At 35.4% G+C, this 21,401-nt stretch overlaps 3 protein-coding genes across 3 annotated transcripts; 2 read left to right on the top strand and 1 right to left on the bottom strand.

Moving 5' to 3' along the window:
* Nucleotides 1–4,039: 4,039 nt before the first annotated feature.
* LOC141668045 (uncharacterized) lies at nucleotides 4,040–6,869 on the top strand. The gene is made up of 2 exons (XM_074474727.1): nucleotides 4,040–4,819; nucleotides 4,940–6,869. Exons 1-2 carry the CDS (start codon nucleotides 4,092–4,094, stop codon nucleotides 5,436–5,438), a joined length of 1,227 nt encoding a protein of 408 aa, XP_074330828.1. The 5' UTR covers nucleotides 4,040–4,091; the 3' UTR covers nucleotides 5,439–6,869.
* LOC141664448 (uncharacterized) lies at nucleotides 6,306–8,638 on the top strand. Its single transcript, XM_074470399.1, has 3 exons — nucleotides 6,306–6,738; nucleotides 6,833–7,334; nucleotides 7,452–8,638. Exons 1-3 carry the CDS (start codon nucleotides 6,306–6,308, stop codon nucleotides 8,590–8,592), a joined length of 2,076 nt encoding a protein of 691 aa, XP_074326500.1. The 3' UTR covers nucleotides 8,593–8,638.
* A 270-nt stretch (nucleotides 8,639–8,908) lies between these two features.
* Nucleotides 8,909–21,373, bottom strand: LOC141668044 (protein transport Sec1a-like). Its single transcript, XM_074474726.1, has 22 exons — nucleotides 21,226–21,373; nucleotides 20,883–20,938; nucleotides 19,707–19,788; nucleotides 18,735–18,813; nucleotides 17,603–17,653; nucleotides 17,400–17,496; nucleotides 17,099–17,131; nucleotides 16,007–16,135; nucleotides 15,164–15,349; nucleotides 14,995–15,078; nucleotides 14,809–14,907; nucleotides 14,660–14,730; nucleotides 13,844–13,940; nucleotides 12,976–13,101; nucleotides 12,773–12,868; nucleotides 11,479–11,595; nucleotides 11,308–11,385; nucleotides 10,945–11,153; nucleotides 10,119–10,209; nucleotides 9,947–10,036; nucleotides 9,379–9,473; nucleotides 8,909–9,267 (listed from the first exon to the last, which is right to left on the bottom strand). The coding sequence occupies exons 1-21, from the start codon at nucleotides 21,302–21,304 to the stop codon at nucleotides 9,438–9,440; spliced, it is 1,986 nt and encodes a 661-aa protein (XP_074330827.1). The 5' UTR covers nucleotides 21,305–21,373; the 3' UTR covers nucleotides 8,909–9,267; nucleotides 9,379–9,437.
* Nucleotides 21,374–21,401: the final 28 nt, after the last annotated feature.

Here is a 21,401-nt window from a genome sequence, read left to right as displayed (position 1 = left end):
TTGTAGATTTCTCAGAATTATCAGTAGACGCTTCTGAAGAATGAGAGATTGTAGAGACTTGAGTTGCAGATTTGACAACAGCAGAAACATTCTTTCGAGGTTTAGGCTTGGGCTTGCCATAAAGCTTATGCCAATCAGGATAACCATGCAAACAAAAATATTTATCTCTAGAGTGACCAGCTGTGTGACAGTAATCACACACTACATCAGTATTAGCTTTCTTCTGAGAACCTGATTGTTGACCAGTATTATTCCTAAACTTGGAAAGATTGTTGTCAGCTAGAGGAGATTGACCAATTTTAGCAAATCCTCTTTAAGATTCCTCTTGCAATAGCAATGAAAACACCTGACTGAGAGAAGGCATAGGTTGCATCATTAAAAGCTGACCTCGCACAGAGGTGTACTCATCACTAAGCCCCATAAGAAACTGACTGAGCTTAAACATATCTGCATAGTTGTCCAGTTTCTTAGCACTGTTACAAGCACAGTTGCAGGATGCACATATGCACTTAGGCATAGGGTTCAAAGTGTCAATTTCAGCAAGTAAAGTACGAAATTTGGTAAAATATGCAGTTATACTCATTGAGCCTTGAGTAAGAGAACTAAGCTCTTTTCGAAGATGAAAAACACGAGGCATATTTGACTGTGAAAATCTCACAGCGAGATCGTCCCAAATCTCCTTCGCAGTTGAAAAATATGCAACACTATTACGGATTTCAGTAGTCATGGAGTTTAGCAACCAGGACAACACCATGTCATTGCATCGTGACCATAACGCATAATGATTAGATGTAGAAAGAGGTTTAGGTAGACTTCCATCTATCATACCTAATTTCATCTTAGCAGATAACGCAATTGATACAAATCTACTCCATTGATAATAATTCTGATCAGTAAGAAGTTGAGTAACCAGAGGAATACCTGGATTGTCTGATGTTTGCAAAAAATAAGGATGATTTGCATCAATGATTGTAGATGATAAAGTAGAGGTGGAGCCTGAAGTAGTACCAATTGTAGCAGCTGCATAAGAGGCCATCACAGTAATAGATCTGAACACAGAACAGGTCTTAGATTGACAAGTTTAAGAGGCAAGTGAAATGAACACAGTGAGAGAGATTGTAAGCACGAGAGATATAAGAACAGCGAGAGAGATCGAAATCGCAGAAGAGATTGAAATCATAAAATATCAAAATCGTGAGGAAGATGATAATCAACATATGCAGATCAGTAAGCAGCGGATAAACAATAAGGAACGATGTAAGGCTCTGATACCATGACAAACTAATTATACAGATATCTCTAAGTTGAATTGAAGAAGATGAGTATACTGTGATTACATTGCAGATGATAATGATGAAGAACTAAAAAAAATGTATTGATAATGAAAAGTTATTACAGAATGAACACACAGAGTCTATATTTATACATCCTGTCAATATTGTAACTAACTTGAATGACAACTTAGCTGACATCAGCATTGGCATGTTTCTCACCGGTAGATATAACAACAACATACCTTGGTATTAAAACTGTGTTTTCTCTAGATCAAGTTGTTTCATATCCTCTTTAAAGCATTTGGTTGCGGCATATCATGAAATCTAATCTAAATTTTTGAGTGCACACCAACCAATATTTGCATCAAAATGAGGAAAGGGCATCTTGAGTATAAGGAATGCCACCATTTTCCACCGCAAAATTTTACTGGCCAGCTAAAAAATGTAAAACATGTGCATAAGGAATAGTCCTTGTCAAGATGTAGTTAAGCACAGGAATGTCAATGATCTTATAGGAATCGAACAGTGACAGAAAAAAAAAACTCTGCTTTCATATTAGGTTCCACAATGTCGCACCAGCTTTTGTCAGACTAGTTATATATAAAACGTATAACTCCAAAAAAAATGGTGGATCTGGGGGTTACTTGGATTTGGGGCTGTAATTCGAGGCGGGCGGCTCGCGAGCTCGCCCGGCTCGAATTCGTTTAAGGGGCTCGACTCGAATTGTTTAATTAGACGAGCCGAGTTCGGACAGAGGTTCCGGCTCGTTTAATTACTCGAGCCGGCTCGGCTCGGCTCGGCTCGACTTATAAAATTAAACGAGCCGAGTTCGGGTAAAGGTTTAGGTTCGATTAAGTGTAAAATTAAATAAATCAGCTCGCCGGACTCGTTAAAACCGGCTCATTTAGCTAAACTAGCCGGCTCGACTCGTGAAATTAAACGAGTCGAGTTCGGGCAGAAATTTAGGCTCGTTTAATTGAACGAGTCGGTTCGGTTCAACTCGATTAATCTCGGCTCAAATTATGTCCAGCTCAAAACTCGACTCGCTCGGCCCGAATTACAGCCATACTTAGATTGGAAGATATGCTTTTGCCTTTGTTAGAGACTAAGTCTTTGTATTGAATGACCTTTATGACTGTTTTAAAACTTAAAACAACTTGGAGATTAAGAATTAATAATTTAAAAATGAAGCAAACTTTTAACAATCGTAATCCATACAGAACTAAAGGAACAAGTTACAAGTAAATTAATAGCATAACGAGGGCAGTTACGTTAAGCACTTTTACTATGGAAGTATAGTAGTCGGTAGCCCGGGATATCGAGATAAAAAAATCAAATTATATTTAAAGAGAGTTAAACCTCATAATTTTTCGAAACATAAATTTAATATATTAATATATCATATTAATAAATCTATTCATGATTTAACTAACAACAACATGATATATATAATTAAATGTAGTTGAGATTTGGGATTATCAAAGTATGATAGGCCTAATGATAAATAATTTGACCTTAATATGACATTTTATTTTTGAATAAAATCAAGCACAAACTTGCACCGGTTTTATAGAGGAATACTAGAAGGAAATGACGTAAATATCTTGCATGCTTCTGTATTGGAGCATCTTCTGAGGATGTCAAAAAAGGGCTAAATTGTCATGCCAAAAAAGTACTAATTTATATTTTGTACCTTCTTATCTATTTTAAATTATATTTGTGCATGAATTATTTGATAACAATTTTTTTTGCTAATTATAGTTTGACAATTTTGAGTGATAATTATTAGAGTATTTTTTTAAAAAAATATGATTAGGACTGAGCATTCGGTCGGTTCGGTCTAAAACCGGACCGAACCGAATATACTAAAAAACCGAATTATCAATTTTTCTTGGACGAGACTGGACCGAAGTTGTAATATGGACCGAACCGGACCGAATCAAATCGAAATAATTTAGTTCGATCCGTTTTTGGACTGAACGGACCGAATATTTTTCAAAAATAAAATTGTATTGAAATTTTAAACCAAAAATTTTAAAATCTAGAATATAATTAGAGTAAGGTGATATATAAAGTACTAAAAGTGTATAAATACAATTATAAACTAAAAATTATGATTATAATTTTTAAGATAAATGTAAAATGTATATAATATAAAATTATAGTATATATATATATAATTTGGTCTATTCGGTCCGGACCGAAATATTTTTTAAAAGAATCGGATTGCACTGGATTTTATTTCGGTCTATTCAGTCCGGACCGAATAGACCGGATTTCTGAAAAATCGGGAACGAACTGAACCGAATTAGCACAGTTCGATTCGGTTTTTCGGTTTCGGTTTCGGTTCCGTTTCGTTCGGCCCTATGGTATCAAAATTACAGTTGTATAAAAATAAACCAATATATTAATATTATTGATGAGCGGCGAATATTGGCAAACTTGATGCTCTGGTAAGTCTACATGCTGAGTAAACAGTTTGAAGTCACTTGCAAGTTTTTGCATTCCTGTTGTTTTTTTTATTTTACTTGTTTATCAGGCATCTTCAGAAAATTAGTCATCTTCTCCAATAATTCACTTGAAAATAGAGTTTGATCTTGAAAATTGAGAAATAAGAATAATAGCATGTGAAAAGTTGACCTTCATGCGGCAACAACATGCCTTGATCCGGAATTTCCTCCTACCGATGATAAAAAAATACTGTAAATTTATGTATTGAACTTATGGGAAGTGTGAACTTGCTACTGATGTTACAGTTCCGACACAAACACTACAACAAAGTCTAAACTCATTTCTTGTCCTCTCTCATCTGGAATAATGAGTTGTTCAACAGTAGAGATAGAGCACTTTAGCCATCCGAAGCACCCACTGGTGCTAAAAGAGGATGATGTTATTGGAGCTGATGCTAAATGTTGTCTTTGTAACAAACCTGTTATTGGCTCTCCAACGTATACCTGTAGTAACATTGTTTATATAAATTGTCAAAATTACTACCTCCACAAGACTTGTGCTGAATTACCCAAACAGATTATTCGTGATAAGCTGGACTTACACCCCCTTGTTCTACTACCACGCCCTGCATCCTGCACGTGTGATGTTTGTAGTAGTCACGTTCGTTTTGCTTATGCTTGTGTTCAATGTGATTTTGACGTGTGTGTTGTCTGCGCTTTTCTTTCTATTTATGTTTATGAACAGAAAGTGATTCGTCATGAAGGTCACAAGGAGCATTCACTGACATCACAGAGGCAGGCTTTGTTTAAGTGTGATGCTTGTTGGGAGGAAGATAAAGATTATTCCTATGTATGCTACACCTGTGATTTCTGGATACACGAGAAGTGTGCTTCTTCTCCTCCCATCATTCCAGCTCCTACTTATCACCATCACCCTCTCACTCTTATCTTCTCAATTCCTGTCATGCATCGTTATTTTGGTCGATTATGTGCCATCTGCAATAAACGAGTTCACTCCTTGTGCTGGTCTTATTACTGTCACAAATGCACATTTTTTGTGCATATTAATTGTTCAACGTCCACAATATCTTTGGGGTTAGTATCTTTATTTTTTTATATATATTTGCTAAGAAGATTAATTGTTTTCTAATTTGGCATGAGCTAATGTCTTTACAATTATCACCCCTCGACTATATTCCAATTTGCTGTTTTCAGAAATGAGATTGAAGAAAATGGCATTGTTGACGATGAACCTGACTTGGTACAATTTCCTCTGCCTGGCAAAGAATCATTATTCGATCTAATTATCACCCAGTGTAGCAAGTTGCGAGTTGAATTTCAAGGTGAGGGCGGAAACAATGCTAATACATCAATGATAGCTAATGATCCACATATTATTGAAAAACACTGGAGTCACCAGGAACATCCATTAGAACTGCATCAGCTTACAGTTAGTGTGAATAATAACAATGACAATGATGATAATGATGATGGTGGTGGTGATGATAGAAGGGTGTTGATATGCGATGGGTGTGTTCAACCCATTACGTTATTTGATCCGTGTTACTATGCATGCATCCAGTATGACTTCTTTCTCCACTCCTTCTGTGCCAATAAGTTGCCACATAAGCTACCAATAGGAGCATCCCCATTTCACCCCAGCATTTACTCTCTCTTTTATATAGGAATAAGAAAAAGTTATATAGTTATCTGACATGTGGAATCTGCAAGTATGCCACGAATGGATTCTATTATTTATGCCAGACTTGTGATATCGGAATTGATATCCGATGTGCATTCTTACCCACCAGGATTAGACATAAATCTCATAAGCACCACTCCCTTGTTCAGCGTCCCTTCTCCGATTTTATATGTAGTCTAAGTAACTATCGTATTTCTAAAGAAATGGAATACGCATGTGAAACTTGTAGTGCCTTCCAGATTAGCATATGGTGTGTATTTTTTCCAAGTATGGTGAAACACAGATATGATGATCACTCCCTAAGCTGAGGCCTCCCTTCTTCTACGAGGGAGTAATTTACTGTCAAATATGCGAAGAACAAGTTGACAACCAGGAGTTGCTTTATCATTGTGATGAATGTGATTATTAGACTATTAAATATTGAAATATAGAAATAGAGAAATGGGGGGAAAGTTAGTTAGAAATGTAGTATCACACTTGTATGGCTCCAAGCCTATATAACTCTTTTCTTATAACAGAATCATTTTAAGAGATTTAGATTTACAATTTAGTTACAATGTTCTCTCTCTCTCATTCTCTTTCTCTCTCTCTCACTATCTCTTGCTCAATCTCTGAAACTGCATTACATTTGACATGGTATCAGAGCGAGAAATCGACTGCTGAACACAACATTTACTTCCGCTATCAATCTGTGATTTCTTCAAGAGCGAGATCTCTGCGATTGTAATCTCTACAAACTCTAAGTCTTTCTCATACTCATTTGTTATCAATCCTTGTTCAGTATTGTAATATTGTTGTTCTGATCATACGTACAATTGTTATACGTATTGTATAGCATCTGTTATCTGCTTATTGTGTGCATCTAATTGTGTTTTGATCATGACTCGATCATATGCTACTGCAACTGCTGGTACATCATCTAATACTGTATCAATTGATACTAATCATCCTTATTTTCTACAAAGTTCTGATAATCCTGGCACACCTTTGGTTACAATGCTCTTAACTGAGCAAAATTATCATCAATGGAGTCGATCTGTGTCTATAGCCTTATCTGCTAAACTTAAGCTAGGATTCATTGATGGCTCTGTTAGCAAGCCTACTGATAATAACATTCAAATTGCAATGTGGAATCGCTGCAATGATATGGTTGTGTCTTGGTTGTCGAATTCAATATCCACTGAAATAAGAAATAGTGTGGCTTATCTCTCTACTGCTCAACAAATCTGGGAAGATTTGGCTACTAGATTCTCTCAGAGCAACATGCCTAGGACATTTCAATTTCGCAAAGATTTGTCTTCTCTACAACAAGGCAATCTCTCTGTTACATCTTACCTTACTAAGTTCAAGACACTTGTTGCTGAAATTGATAATCTAGCACCTATTCCAAAATGTACCTGTGTAACAACCAACTATTCATGTCAGAGTGCAACCACGCTCTAAAACATGCACTTGTGATGTTTGTAGTAGTCACGTTCGTTTTGCTTATGCTTGTGTTCAATGTGATTTTGACGTGTGTGTTGTCTGTGCTTTTCTTTCTATTTATGTTCATGAACAGAAAGTGATTCACCATGAAGGTCACAAGGAGCATTCATTGACATCACAGAGGCAGGCTTTGTTTAAGTGTGATGCTTGTTGGGAGGAAGATAAAGATTATTCCTATGTATGCTACACCTGTGATTTCTGGATACACGAGAAGTGTGCTTCTTCTCCTCCCATCATTCCAGCTCCTACTTATCACCATCACCCTCTCACTCTTATCTTCTCAATTCCTGTCATGCATCGTTATTTTGGTCGATTATGTGCCATCTGCAATAAACGAGTTCAATCCTTGTGCTGGTCTTATTACTGTCACAAATGCACATTTTTTGTGCATATTCAATGTTCGAAGTCCACAATATCTTTGGGGTTAGTATCTTTATTGTTTATATTTATGCTAAGTAAATCAATTGTTTTCTTATTTGGCATGAGCTAATGTCTTTACAATTATCACCCCTTGACTAAATTCCAATTTGCTGTTTTTAGAAATGAGATTGAAGAAGAAGGCATTGTTGACGATGAACCTGAACTGGTTCAATTTCCTCTTCCTAGCGAGGAATCACTATTCGATCTAATTATCACCCAGTGTAGCAAGTTGCGAGTTGAATTTCAAGGTGAGGGCGGAAACAGTGCCAATATACCATTGATAGCTAATGATCCGCATATTATTAAAAAACACTGGAGTCACCCGGACCATCCATTAGAACTGCATCAGCTTACAATAAGTGTAAACGATAACAATGATGATGACGATGATGATGATGTTGATAGAAGGGTGTTGATATGCGACGGGTGCGTTCAACCCATTACAATATCCCATCCGAGTTACTATGCATGCATCCAATGTGGCTTCTTTCTCCACTCCTTCTGTGCCAATCAGTTGCCAGATGAGCTCCCAGTAGGAGCATCCCCGTTCCACCCGCAGCATACACTCTCTCTTCGCTATAGGCATAAGAAATACTTTTATAGTTATGTGGCATGTGGAATTTGCAACTATGTCACAAACGGATTCTATTATATATGCGAGACTTGTGATATCGTAATTGATATCCGCTGTGCATTCTTATCCACTAGGATTAGACATAAATCTCACAAACACCACTCCCTTGTTCAGCGTCCCTTCTCCGATTCTAAATGTAGTATCAGAAACTACCATATTTCCAAAGGAGTGGAATACGCATGTGAAACTTGTAGTAACTTCCGGATTAGTATAGAATGTGTATTTTATCCAAGTAGTGTAAAACACAGATATGATGATCACTCCCTAATCTTGAGGCACCCTCCATTCTTCTACGAGGGAGTATTCTACTGTCAAATATGCGAAGAACAAGTTAACAACCAGAGGTTGCTTTATCATTGTGATGAATGTGATCAATCTTTTCATGAATATTGCCCCATTTCATGCCTAAATGTCAAATTAGGAGAAACGATCAAACATAGTATTGACAATCAAGCACACACGCTTGCTTTGGTTTTTAAGAGTACCACAAGAAGAGATTGTCCCCCGTACTTATGTAGAATCTGTGAAGCTGGCTACGAGATTCAGTACTTTTTCGAATGTGATGGATGTGGATATCTTGTCTGCATCTTCTGTATTAGAAGAAAAAATGGCCAGCGAAGAGTTTGAGATCTTCCCGCACTAATTAGTTGATTCTTTTACTGGTAAATAAATCTTTTTGAATGTATTCTTTTACTAATTAGTTGATCCTGTACTATTGCGAATGAATGAATGACTTTTTATTGAAATAAGAAATTGTGAATTATGAACAAATATAATCAACAAGCCACACCATTAAGCTGTTTTATGAAAAAGCAATTCGAATCATGATATACCAAGGCGATAATAAGCCAATAATTTGAAAACATTTCAGGTCAAAATAAAACATTATAACCAACTTTACTCCTGTATGAGAAAAAGTTAGTCTTGAAATTTTTAAAAAAATTGCAAAAATACTTTTTTATTTGCAAAAATACTATTTTTCAATTTTTTTGCAAAAATGCGGGTTTTGGCAACCGGAATCAACCGGATGCAACATTCGACGAGTTTCTACAACTACATACATCCTCATACAACCTCAAATTCAACCAAAAAAACTCTTGTAAAGAAGCAAAATTTCCTTACAAAATAATACCAAGTTTCAGGCTATTATCTACTGGAACAAAGCCGGGATTTCCTTGATCTTTAGATCACTGCAAGGATCATCTGGTAACATGTACAGATCTTTTGATCACTGCAAGGATCATCAGTTAACATCTACAAATCTAACGATTCAACCTCCTTTGGAAGAACTGATTGTAAAATCTGAAGCGAAAACAGGCAGCCAACATGAAATTATACATTACGCTGGCTTAAAGAAACAAGATACAACAAAATTAATTAGACAAAATAAACAAACAAAATTATGGAACCAACCTGATAGGCTTGAGCAAAATTATATCTTCTTGACCAGAAAGCAGCAGGATTTTTATGTTTTAGTGCTGTTTTATTCCTGATAAATTCTTCAGTTTCTGCAACAAGCAAAAGTTATTATCATCCAAATCATTAGTACATTTTATTCTAAGCAAAACTTTAGGACTGTTAAGCTACAAATAATTTGGAGCTACTCGATTAAACTTCTACCTGGGGCCAAATTAAAATATATATTAGCCCTGAAACTAGTATATTCGGATCATTGGAAAGTCATAACAGTGGTTGATAAATATGATTAATATAACGAGAACTGTTCGTCTAAGAATTATGTTCATGCTGATCACATGAATGTAGATTAAATAAATTTATTTTAGCAATGTCAAATATCCCCTACAGACTAAATTTTCAGAATGGCACCAGAGGTCACTCCAGAAGCATTAATTTGCATGATAAACTCACTTTCACTCAAAGATATCTGCTATAGATAGTATGGAAAACTGTAAAGGATAAGAAAGGCTACATAGGAAGGAGAAAGAGCAGAAGAATAAGAGAAATTTGAAAAAATAGCTACCGCAATGTAGTGGGATGGATCATCAACACTTGTCGAACCAAGGACTATTTCCCTTCTTAATTTTGTTGTGAGCTTGTGACAAACCCGTAGCTGCGAACAGAAAAAAAGCAACAGTCAATCAAGGGGCACAAGTCCTTACAGTATATTATATATCCAGAAGAGAAGAACTTACCTCTGATCTTGTCGCCCCACCAACAATGAAAATAAATATACGTTGCCCCATCATTTTAAAATCATTTGATGCACCCCCGAGAACGGAATCACTGGAAGAAAGCAGTTGTAATAATTTTTAAAATACGAAGGTCATTGGACAGCTGACAATCAACTTTAATATTGGTCATTCAACAACCATAATTGTTTTTAAAAGTTAAGAAGAACAAATGTGTTTCTCTTTTTGCTGAGTAATAAAATCCTAGAGAATAAGGAACCTAAGATACATCTTAGGTAAGTTACCTAAGATATTAGGGTTCTGCAGCAGAATTCACCTTATATTAGTGTAACTGAAATAGCGGCGTTCTTTGTATTGAAACAAATTGAATGTACTATTTACGTAGAGTTCAGTGGTAAAACATACCTCTACAGCTGCAAAATAAGGTGTTTATGAATTATATATTGAAAATGAATCGGTTCAGTTGCAGAACGCTATATTAATTATACAAAATAAGGCGAAATTATGCTGCAGTAGAACGCTAATATCTTCGGTTTACCTAAGATATATCTTAGGTTCCTTATTCTCTAAAATCTATCTTTGCATTTTTGTGATAGAAAGTTGATGCTTTGCTATCAGAGTAATAAGAACTCAGATCCTGAAGCCACTATTACAGTCTTTGCATCAATTCAACTAAACATATAAGAAAATAATTGTGTGTTACCTCGAATATCCATCATCAGAATTACGAGGTTTTTCTATCAGAGTAATAAGAACTCAGATCCTGAAGCCACTATTACAGTCTTTGCATCAATTCAACTAAACATATAAGAAAATAATTGTGTGTTACCTCGAATATCCATCATCAGAATTACGAGGTTTTGCCCAATTCGCTGTCCGTCTTGACCTCATTGAATGAGGATTAGATTGCTTTCCTGCTCTAGCTGACTGAACACTACCAGTGTTAGCCTTCGGAACGACTGGGGCTGGGGCAGTTTGATTCATGCAATTGTATTCATTCTTTGGTAAACTACCTTTGGTAAGTTGTTCAATCAACTCCTGAAAGAGGACATAATATATAATCATCTTACAGTTGTTAAAAAATCTCTGTATAATGATTGTAGTCAACTTTTGTTTTTTATGTTCATAAAGCATTACAAAAATTGTAGTTTTCTTGAAATATGTAATCATGGTTATATATTTATAAATGTACCTCTAGAACTGGAAAAAACCGAAAGAGCTGCCATTGTTCCTCCTCCCCGGTTTTATCCTTTCTAGCTGCATGCTTACTCTAAAACACAAATACATAGATAAAAGATTGGCAGCTGTTACAGAGTAGATTTGCAGACATATTTAATGCTCGCGTTATGCAATCGCATCCTACCTTTTGGGAGTCAAACTTAAGTGAAAAAGTCCCACGGGATGCTTTTTTATTGTCCGCTCCCTCAAGCGATAGCAATGTTTTTACTACCTTGGCTTCGTCCTGGCTTAACTTCGCCAACTACACCATATAAAAATGCATAAAAACGATTGCTTCAGGCCATCAAAAAAATCTTCCTTTAAATGTATTACCATAAATGATGCAAGTGAGGCTGAAGACCAGAACTATACAACTGAGAAAACAGTATTACGGAATATTCAGACCAATTAAGAAATTACTACAGATGCATCCTACACAGATAAACACATTCATAGCATATTGTAAAAGGCATTCTCGGTGGACATTCTCGGTGGACATTCTGTTTAAGCACATGCCAGAGACTTTCTATCCAGGCACCATCTTAAATAGCTTAGGAATGCCAAGATTCTAGAGGTGGCCAATTCGAGTATGAAATGTGTTTATGAATATGGTGTCCAGTTTTATCAGGACTTCAGAAAAAATCATTATAGTGTACATTCTCTTTTCACTCTATTATTAAATAGAATTTTCTTTTTCCCATCTTTACTAGCAAATATGTTTGTATATCTTCATTACATTAAAAATTGCTACAATTTTTAGGTCTTGGAGAAATCTCTACTTCAACAATCAAAAATCTTTCAACCACTGCCTCGGAAGTCATTCTTGATTACCACATATACGATGAACTTGAGATGCAACAGAGAAGGGGAAACGAGAGACAAAGGAGATGAGAAGAAGACGCTTCCTCTGTATTTATGTTAAGACGTATATTGATTACAGAAATTCAATTTCATAGGATCGAGGAAAAGCCACATGTAATTTGCAAAGCCTATGACAAAATCATGCCTAAGTTGAGTATCATGCTTAATTATTTACTACCTTATCTGATCCACTATACCTATTTATAATCTGTCCCCCAACTTGGACTCCAAAGTAAGGACAGGGTTCTGTGTTACCAATTTTGAATGTGTCTGCTCTGGTGTGTCATGTTCAACGCTCTATAAATGAGTCCGAGCAACATTCTCGTGGTTTAATTTTCCCCACTACCTCTGCTTAAAGTTTAAACACAACCTTGTCAAACTTAAACTGTACACGACCCAAATTAAATAGCTAGTCTAGTAATATTGAAGAATTGAGTTATGGGAATTGTAATAAATTTAGTAAAGTGTTAATGAAATTTGTCACATAATAATAGAACTAGTATTTAGTGATCAATGAGTGGTTTACAGAATCCTTAAATATTTACTGTAGAGCATGACCAATACAAACTTTTATTTACCTGCATTAACTTTGCTGCTTTGTCCGCGTCAAACTTCTCTGGATACACAATTGCATAAATTAACATCAAACGCAGCTTACATTCATAACTAGCATCCTGCAATTGATGAAGAACTGGTAAGGGTACCTAAGGGTACCGTGTCTAAGCACAAAAACATGGGTTTCATCCACTTAGATAACTAGTCGAAATAGTCTCACAATCACCTGATTTGACCTTAAAAAATTAATAACTTCCTTTGATCCTGCATCACCAAAGACAAGGTCCTGCTCAAGTTGCCCTAGATCACGAAGCCCCTCGTCTCTAATAATCTGGTTAACTTGTCCAGCTATCTGAGTGAAATGCATAAACAAGGTCAAAACATATAAGCTATTAGCATTCTACTCCTAAAAGTACTGCAGTTTGGCATGCAGACCCTAAAGTATAAGTTTGTATATCTACACTCTTTTAAGTTTGTTATTTGTCACCCCAGCAAAATGGAAAAAATGGACTTTGACCCCAAAACTTTGTTTAAAAGCCAAAACTTTTTACTTAAACAACAAACTTATCCATTTGTAATAAAAATGTGACCATAAAACTTTCATATTTCACCGTATAAACATCCTAATTTCACCAGATATACCTTATGATCTACTAAAAATCTGAACCTGAAATTGTGTACGTACTGCATAGAATAACATTCCCTAATATATAGAAACGATTTACCAGAGAAAAGTATTATCGACCTTGTTTGTAGTTTGTAGGTTGAGACGAATTGTATTTGAACACGAATTATGCAATATATGGGACTATGTGTGTGTAATAAACTGACTAATGAAAGAATTAGACAAAATGATTAGAAGTTTTGCTAGGTTCAAGTACAGATAGGAGAGAAGTTTTGCTAGGTTCAGGTACATATATTAGAGACTAAAAGTGGAGCACTTACGACTGTTTTCAATTTTTTAAAAGATTTTAAACTTTCTCAGAATACAAGTCAGGTGAATGAAAGGAGTGTAGTATGCTTCTTGGACATATAACATTTAACTAGGAACAAGGAAATTAAGGCATTTGAAACTGACAAAGACATGAACCAACCTCTACATGGATGGAGAGCTTTTCCTTTATTTCGTTATATTGTGGCATAGATTGAACCATTTTCTGCAAGTCTCTTGTAGATAATTCTTCGCCATCTCTGCAGAAAGTCAAATTTAATATAAGAAAACTGCTAGATGAAGCATTAACTTTTTACCTCATATTTTATAGCAAAACGGGTTAGTTTCGACGTTTATTAAAGCCGGTGATGGCAACAATAATACAGAATGAAACGAGATTGAATCTGCTTAACAAGAAGCTACATGAAATTGAATTTATTAATAACAAATGACAATTTATGGAATTTGAGGATGTTAATGATCTAACATCTAAACAGAATACTTAATTCCATTATCATTACGCGAAATATCAATAGTAACTTTAAATACGAAGAATCATTTGAGGTTATGATATCAAGTTCTACAGAGCTCCAAACTTAACAACTTTTTCCACCAATTAAACATAATATTCCAACAACGACCTTGCATAAATGGAAGCACGAGTATCTGATACTTTGAAAACTCAAATACCATTAAAAACATATATTTCTAGATGATGTGGAGAAACAGGGCGACGAATCTGCAGTATCTGTTGCCATGACAATGTAAGACAGTTAAGCTACTTGTCCCTGTCCGATTGTTCATGGAGTGGCTCTTTTTAGGAGAAGGAATTTATGTGGCATGATTATTGTAATAACACGTTAACATAACTCTGTTTCAAAAAAGCCTAAACTCAAATACTCCTAATTTTAGAGAATGTCATAATCAAATAGATTTGAAAGGAGAAGAAAACTAATATTGCTATGTAAGTAGTACTTACTTTTGTTGAAGTTGTGCTGCTTTGTTCTTTGACATAAAGGTCGTCATCTTGTCACTCAACCGTTCACTAGCCTAATGTATCAATACGTGAGAAAGCATTTAAACTCGTTATAAGAAACAAATACTTTCTAATACATTCATTACACATACATCAGCTATATGGGCATGGCGAAGCTCAAGCCAAACAGGATCATGATCTTCCAAAAGCACTTCCTTCTTTTCGGGATCACCTCCAGATTTGCTGGGAACCTGCAGAAAAGGATTTTTAGCTTTGCTGGAGGTTCTTGTAACATTAACTAAGGAACATAGCTCACATAAAGGCAGAAAAAGGTGCACCTCATAAGTATATTTATTCCCGTCCATATCCAGCAAATCATGGCACATGGCGTCGTAGAACCATTCATGAATTATAGGGGCAATCTAAATAATCATGTACAGCATATTAAACGTAATCACGATATAAATCATATAAAAGACTAATGCAGGAAGGAAACATATGTTTTACCTGATCGATGGATCTATCTAGAATAAGCAGTTCACATGTTTCATTTTTGGGAAAATCTGGAATAGTAGATTTATATGTGGAAATAGTGTCCCAAACAGCAGTAGCTAACTTTTTACAGACTAAGTCACGAAATTTTGGTTCTGTGTTATTATCCTCCTTGGAACGATATCGTACAAAAGGGAATTCCTGCAGTGTTGCAAACAAAGTTAACAAAAGTTCTTCGTCCATTCCAACAAAAAAGAACCATCTTCACAAGTTGTGCATGGCGACTCATATGACAAGTTATGTTTCGCTGCGATTGACAACAACAAATATAACTAATACTACTACCAATACCAACAACAAATATATAAATTAAATAAATGGGGGTGGGAGGACTCGGACCCGAGTCCCTCCCTAAACCGAGCTCTGATACCATATTAAGGAACCAGTCGCTCTAAAACCTTAAGGTGTCAGAGGAATGCCCAGACATGATCTTATAGTCTTTAACAACAAGGAACCGCGCTTCATAAATACAAAGCTCATATCACCAGAAAGATTAATCAATAACCCAATGTAAATTTGACTAAAAAGTTAATATTAAATAAAAATTATGGAAGTTTCTTCTATATTAACCGTGGTTGAAACTAATCGGAAGAGGACCTTTGCTTCATAACTGTGGCAGCTCAAGAAGTGAAAATAATAGAGTATATGAGCTAATATTTGCAATTGGAGCCCTTCGTCATAATTCCTGATATTGCATCATACCTTATAGTCGGTGTGGACAAGCATATTGTCACTTGTCATCACATGTTAAAGGCCAGATTTACAGGATAGGCTTCATTTTCTTAAAGAGGAACATACCTTTAGTGAAGCAAAAACAGTAGCAATTCGAGTAGCGATTGTGCTCAGGCAGATATCAACTTTACGAGAAGTCTCTGCGCCTTCACCGTAGAAATCTTCTAGAGCACTGTCATGGTCAGTGATATATCCCTGCATCAAAAATATTGTTGTTAACAAGTGATAATACATTGTATAGTCACGGTGTCACATAGTATGTGGCCACCCGCATCGTTGATCATGTTTGACAGTCAACATGACCTAGAGTTCAGGAAAAATCAAGCACATGTTCACATCCTCCATCCTTGAAGACATCTAAAGGAAGAAAAGTGCACAGGCAAATTATATTGTTTACCTCTATACAACATATATTCAACAACCAAGTCATTGAAAATATAGGGAATTGCCTACAGGGTTCTGGAAAGGATATTCAGACTTCATGCCACCACTTGAAAATTATCTTTGTTAACAAGAAATCACAAAAACTCGATAAATTAACTGAGTGTAACCTCCGGACCTCATTAACATGCTTGATGCTATCTATACTTTAGTACATTTACACTTTAACATATTTTTCATATATAAAAATTACCAGATATCCAATCATAAAGATATATCGGTTGTTGGTTGGATATTTCTGTTTAATCTATGTGCAGAAATAATATAAACACTTTCTTCGGAACTATGGACAAAAACTTATGTAAATCAATTCGATTGTTTCATAGTTCGGGTATCTTAAATTCAACTGTTATGGCATCAAACGTGAACAAGTAACAACACATCATAACTTCAGTTAATCAGTATTGTACTTGATTCTATTTATGACAATAAGACTATCCAAACTAACTTTCAGTATCCTATAAATAAAAAACCTCCATTAAAAAATTTCACCAAGGCGACGAACAAGCTATAACACGATATATTTTGGGATCAATATGGAACAGGACACAGTATTCCTAGGACTAATTGCATAACTTTGTTGATATCAATGCATTGGTAATAATCTGGCCAACAGTAAAAGCAGCACCAACCAGAGGTGTGAAACTGTGAGGCGTGTGTGTGTTGAGACAGGGGAGTAGGGAGGGAGAGAGAGAGAGATAGATGACAGTATTCTACCTGACTGTCCATGGCAAAATACTCCAAGTTCATCTGCATACAAAAAGTTCAAAGAAAATAAATACAAACTTAGATTACAAATGCTACTTTCCATAATCTATAAGCAATCTATGTTACCAGACTCAAAATGTCGAAGTCCTAGACTTGGAAATATATTAAATTTTCTGCATATTTTGGCTGATAAAGAAGTGTACGAGTGTCGGTTGTCCGACATGGGTACTTGAGATGACATAAAGAGTCAAGGTAACATAGATAGCAAAAATGTATAATAAAATTTTAATGTGGATAATATGAACTAGACCTCTCTTAACGCACTTATGCGTGGTAGAACACTAGTATCGCCTTTTATTCGAGCAAGCAGGTCTTTTGGCACAGGTGAACTAAAATATATAAATGCTCTGCAACAAGGTTAAGAAAGAAAAAATTAATGAGTCCCTCGTACAAAAAAGATGAGGAATCTAAGTAATAAATCCCTGCTTAAATAAACTAAAATTTTCTGCTTACTTCCGGTAGAAAGGTTCTCTTCCTGACATGTCAGATAGAAACATTACTACACTGCATAAGTATTGAAAGATGTAATATCAGTCTCAATACTCATATGAGTTATTTATCATTTTAGCATAGAACTTATAAGTAAATTTAAATGACAGAGGGAAGAATTTTGATTACTTTTACATTCTTCATACAGCTAAAAGATTATATTAGTAACACACAATTTGCTCACCCACAACCATTGCACCATAGATATGACAAATAAGCCACAGGTGACAGTATTAAATATTTAAATATTGCTTTAATTAGAAATGTTAAGGAAAACATAGATAAAGAAGTCCATCCCCAAAAGAATTTCGCCAAGTATATATTGCAGGAAGATTAGAGAAATCAACGTCTACCCTTTCATGTTTCTACTTCCGGTTCCACAAAAATTCATATATTATCCGCACACAAGATTGTATACACCTTCAGATACTTCTAAGGACATGTTGATTCATACGTGCCATGCATGATTTTGCGGACTTAATATGTTGCCAAAAAGTTCATAATGTAAATTCTTATTTATACATTACTGACAAAATAGTTCAACAAATATCCATAACCAAATTTCAGAAGTCCAGGACTATCTCTGCATTAATTCTCCATCCCAGATGCAACTGTTGCAGACTTGCAGTTCCACATTTACGCCAGTAATAATTAAAGAAATTATCAGGTAACATGTGTGTTTGCATTTTTGGGAAGAGGAAAAGGTGAAGACTACAACAAATTGACTATTAGTTGATACATATTTTCCTATATAGGAGCATATGGTAAAAGATCCAGGAAGCACTTTAGAAGTATATTTTAGCTGACTTGAGGCTGAGGAAATGCATTAAATACTTAACCTCATATGTCCAAAATTAATTAATAGCCTTCGTAAGTTCATTTCTACAGTTAATTCCTAGGTTCTATCATCAGTAGGCAATGTTAAACTTAGATGTATATTGCCTGGTAAGAAGACAAGCGAAGCTCAAAAGTAAGCGTGTTACAAATATTAGAGACATGCAGCACAAATCTTGCATAGTACTTCTGAATGTTCATTAATACTGAGAAACTAAATAGAATAGAGTTAGGAAGAAGTAAGCCTGAGGGTAACTCATACTTCTCTTTTGAAGGCTGAATGAAATAAATCACATCCATAGAAGGCATTGGTTCCCTTCTCCTATAAAGGTCTTCAACCACTGCATTAAAAGACAATTAGTAACATTATGTAACCAATAGCACATTTAGACATAAACAAGAACTATTTTTGTGTCTCTCAACTATTTGACTGGCTTCAGAAAAGGAAACAGATAGATAAGTTGGAAAGGACTACTGAATCAGAAGAGCCAAAAAACTTACAAGGACAAGTAATAAAAAACCACAGGAGAACAGAGGCACAGAGCCACTAAGTGTAGAAAGCTGGGACTTGTACATTTTCATTTCTGTCCAAGTTAAACTTTCTGATACTAAATTGAAGGTCAAATGCGAAAAAATATTTATTTTTTTAGTGTATGCATGTATACTGTACGAAAGAATGGCTCTAAAGCAGCTGGTGACGCTAAGTGACGAGATGAGCTTCAAGCTCCTAGCCCTTCTAGGCACACCTAAGCAGGAGTAGTAGAAGGCTCCAAGTAATATAATATCAAGGGAAGTATCTGACTCAAATAAAACCTAAGATTATGAGTAGTATTTTGACCTATGTGTCCTACAAAATAATGTAGAGAACAAGTATAATTGTTCACGCTCATATAAATAATAATATGAAACCAGGCCAACAAAGTGTTGCTGGCAGTGGTTGAACTTGTGTCCCCCTTGCGGGAGTTCACCAATCGACTCCTCAAAAAAAAAATGAAACCAGAGCTGTAATTCAAGCAGCACTGAGTCTGGATGAACGAATTAGCTCCAGCTTATTTTCACGAGAAGAGCCAATTATAAAGTCTATACAAGCCAAAGTACAGTGTTTGGCGGTCAGCTTGCCACTAGCTCAAGCATGTTCATATATTCTTAAAAATATAAGGAACACAAAATAGAGTATGGAAATGTATGTAGAAACAATTAGTAATTTACTTGTGTTCTGTCTATAAACACTTACAAGATATTCCTTCATCTGTTATATCTGCCATTTTGCAAGAGCACGACATGACTTTCACAGTAACTCTATCCATAATTAGTACCTGTAGAAAGTTGAACAAGAAAATTTTCATAATTAGTTGGTAAGTATCCTATTGAGTTGTCGTTTCTAGATAGTTTTTTCGGTGCTTGATGGCCAGTAACAAACCAAGAAGCCTTCTGACTTTGTTTACAGATGCCCTACAGTAAACCTGTTCTGAGCACCGATGTTTTGGGAGAGAGGTAAAAGCTTTTTGATCAATACCAAAATGGCTAAAAAGACCATTTTCAAAAGAAAAATGGCTCCACAAGCAATACTCCTCCATCTGCCACTTAAGATTTCACAACCTAAATCTTTATAATTTTCTTATTAGAGATGACACCTAAACTTTATCACTTTTAAGGAGTTTAGCAGGACGAAGTTTCAAATAATGTGACACGTTAATCCATCATAAGACGAAGGCAGTGAGAGTTGAACTGAAAATAACTTCAGTCCAGAGATTTGTAAAATGAAAGATTTTAAGTTGTTATCTTGTTAAACCTATTTCCAATGTGGCTTTCCCTGAGAAAGTAAATAACAAATATTATGTAAACTTAACATTTTTCTCGATGTGTATAACACAGTTTTTTCATTAAAGTTGAATGTGCCAATTTCTGGATCCAAGCACAGGTGGAACCATGGAAGCATAAATAATTTTATGTAAAGAAATTTATAAAAAAATAAAATATTTTCTGGAAAAAAAAAAAGCGTGATTAAACTGAGACGGTCAGGTGGCTCCTAAGAATCACCATCACTGAAAAGGGTAATCACAAAACATATGTAAAGTAGAGTGGTCTCGCAACAATACTAGACTATACCCAATACTAGGCTCTCGCAACAATAGAGTAGTCTTTGGCTAGGTCCCGGTGTGCTTAGAATGACCCTAATTTTTCATAAGGAGACTGTTTTCACAGCTATATGACCACATGGATAACCAATAGACTCTTAATCATCACGCCAAACATAAAAACCTAATTAAGTATCGGGTAACTCCCAACGCTAGAATGCTAGACACAACTGAAAGAAGCAGCTAATTTTTTTTAAAAAAAAAATATTTTTTACGGTTGAAGGAAAGGTACTAACAAGAAAAGATAAACATGATGATTTTGCAACACATACCTTCCAAGCTTTCGAGTCCCCTGTTCTGCATGATCTCAACATTTCATACAACAACCCTATACAAACAAGTAAACTAACATAAAGATCGTAAACTATTGATTTGGGGAAAAGAACCCTAGTTTCTACACAAAAACGAAGAATTTCCGCGTATTAATTAACGTTGCATTTAGGTACATCGAATTTGGAATTGAATTAAAATGCATATACATCATAACATAAATTATTTTGCTGGCCCGAACAACGGATTAAACAAAAGTAAACATAAATTAATTGGTGCTCGTAAGCTGACCCGAACAACAACAACAGATACAACAAAAAAGAAACATATCGAAAGAAAACATACGTCCACGGCTAGTTTGGCGGAAATTTTTGTACTCTTTGCTATGAGACGAGGAAGATGATTCGGAATCGGAAGACGACATGATCGATCAATATTATTACGATCAATACAAATTTCAAATGAAAATGTAGAGAGAGAAAGTGATGTTGAGAGCTTGTGAAATCATGTTTTAGAGAGAG

This window comes from Apium graveolens, chromosome 6 (assembly GCF_009905375.1).
Source record: "Apium graveolens cultivar Ventura chromosome 6, ASM990537v1, whole genome shotgun sequence".
NCBI lineage: Eukaryota > Viridiplantae > Streptophyta > Magnoliopsida > Apiales > Apiaceae > Apium > Apium graveolens.
Note: the sequence above shows the minus strand (reverse complement) of the source record. Positions and strands in the feature narration are given on the sequence as shown.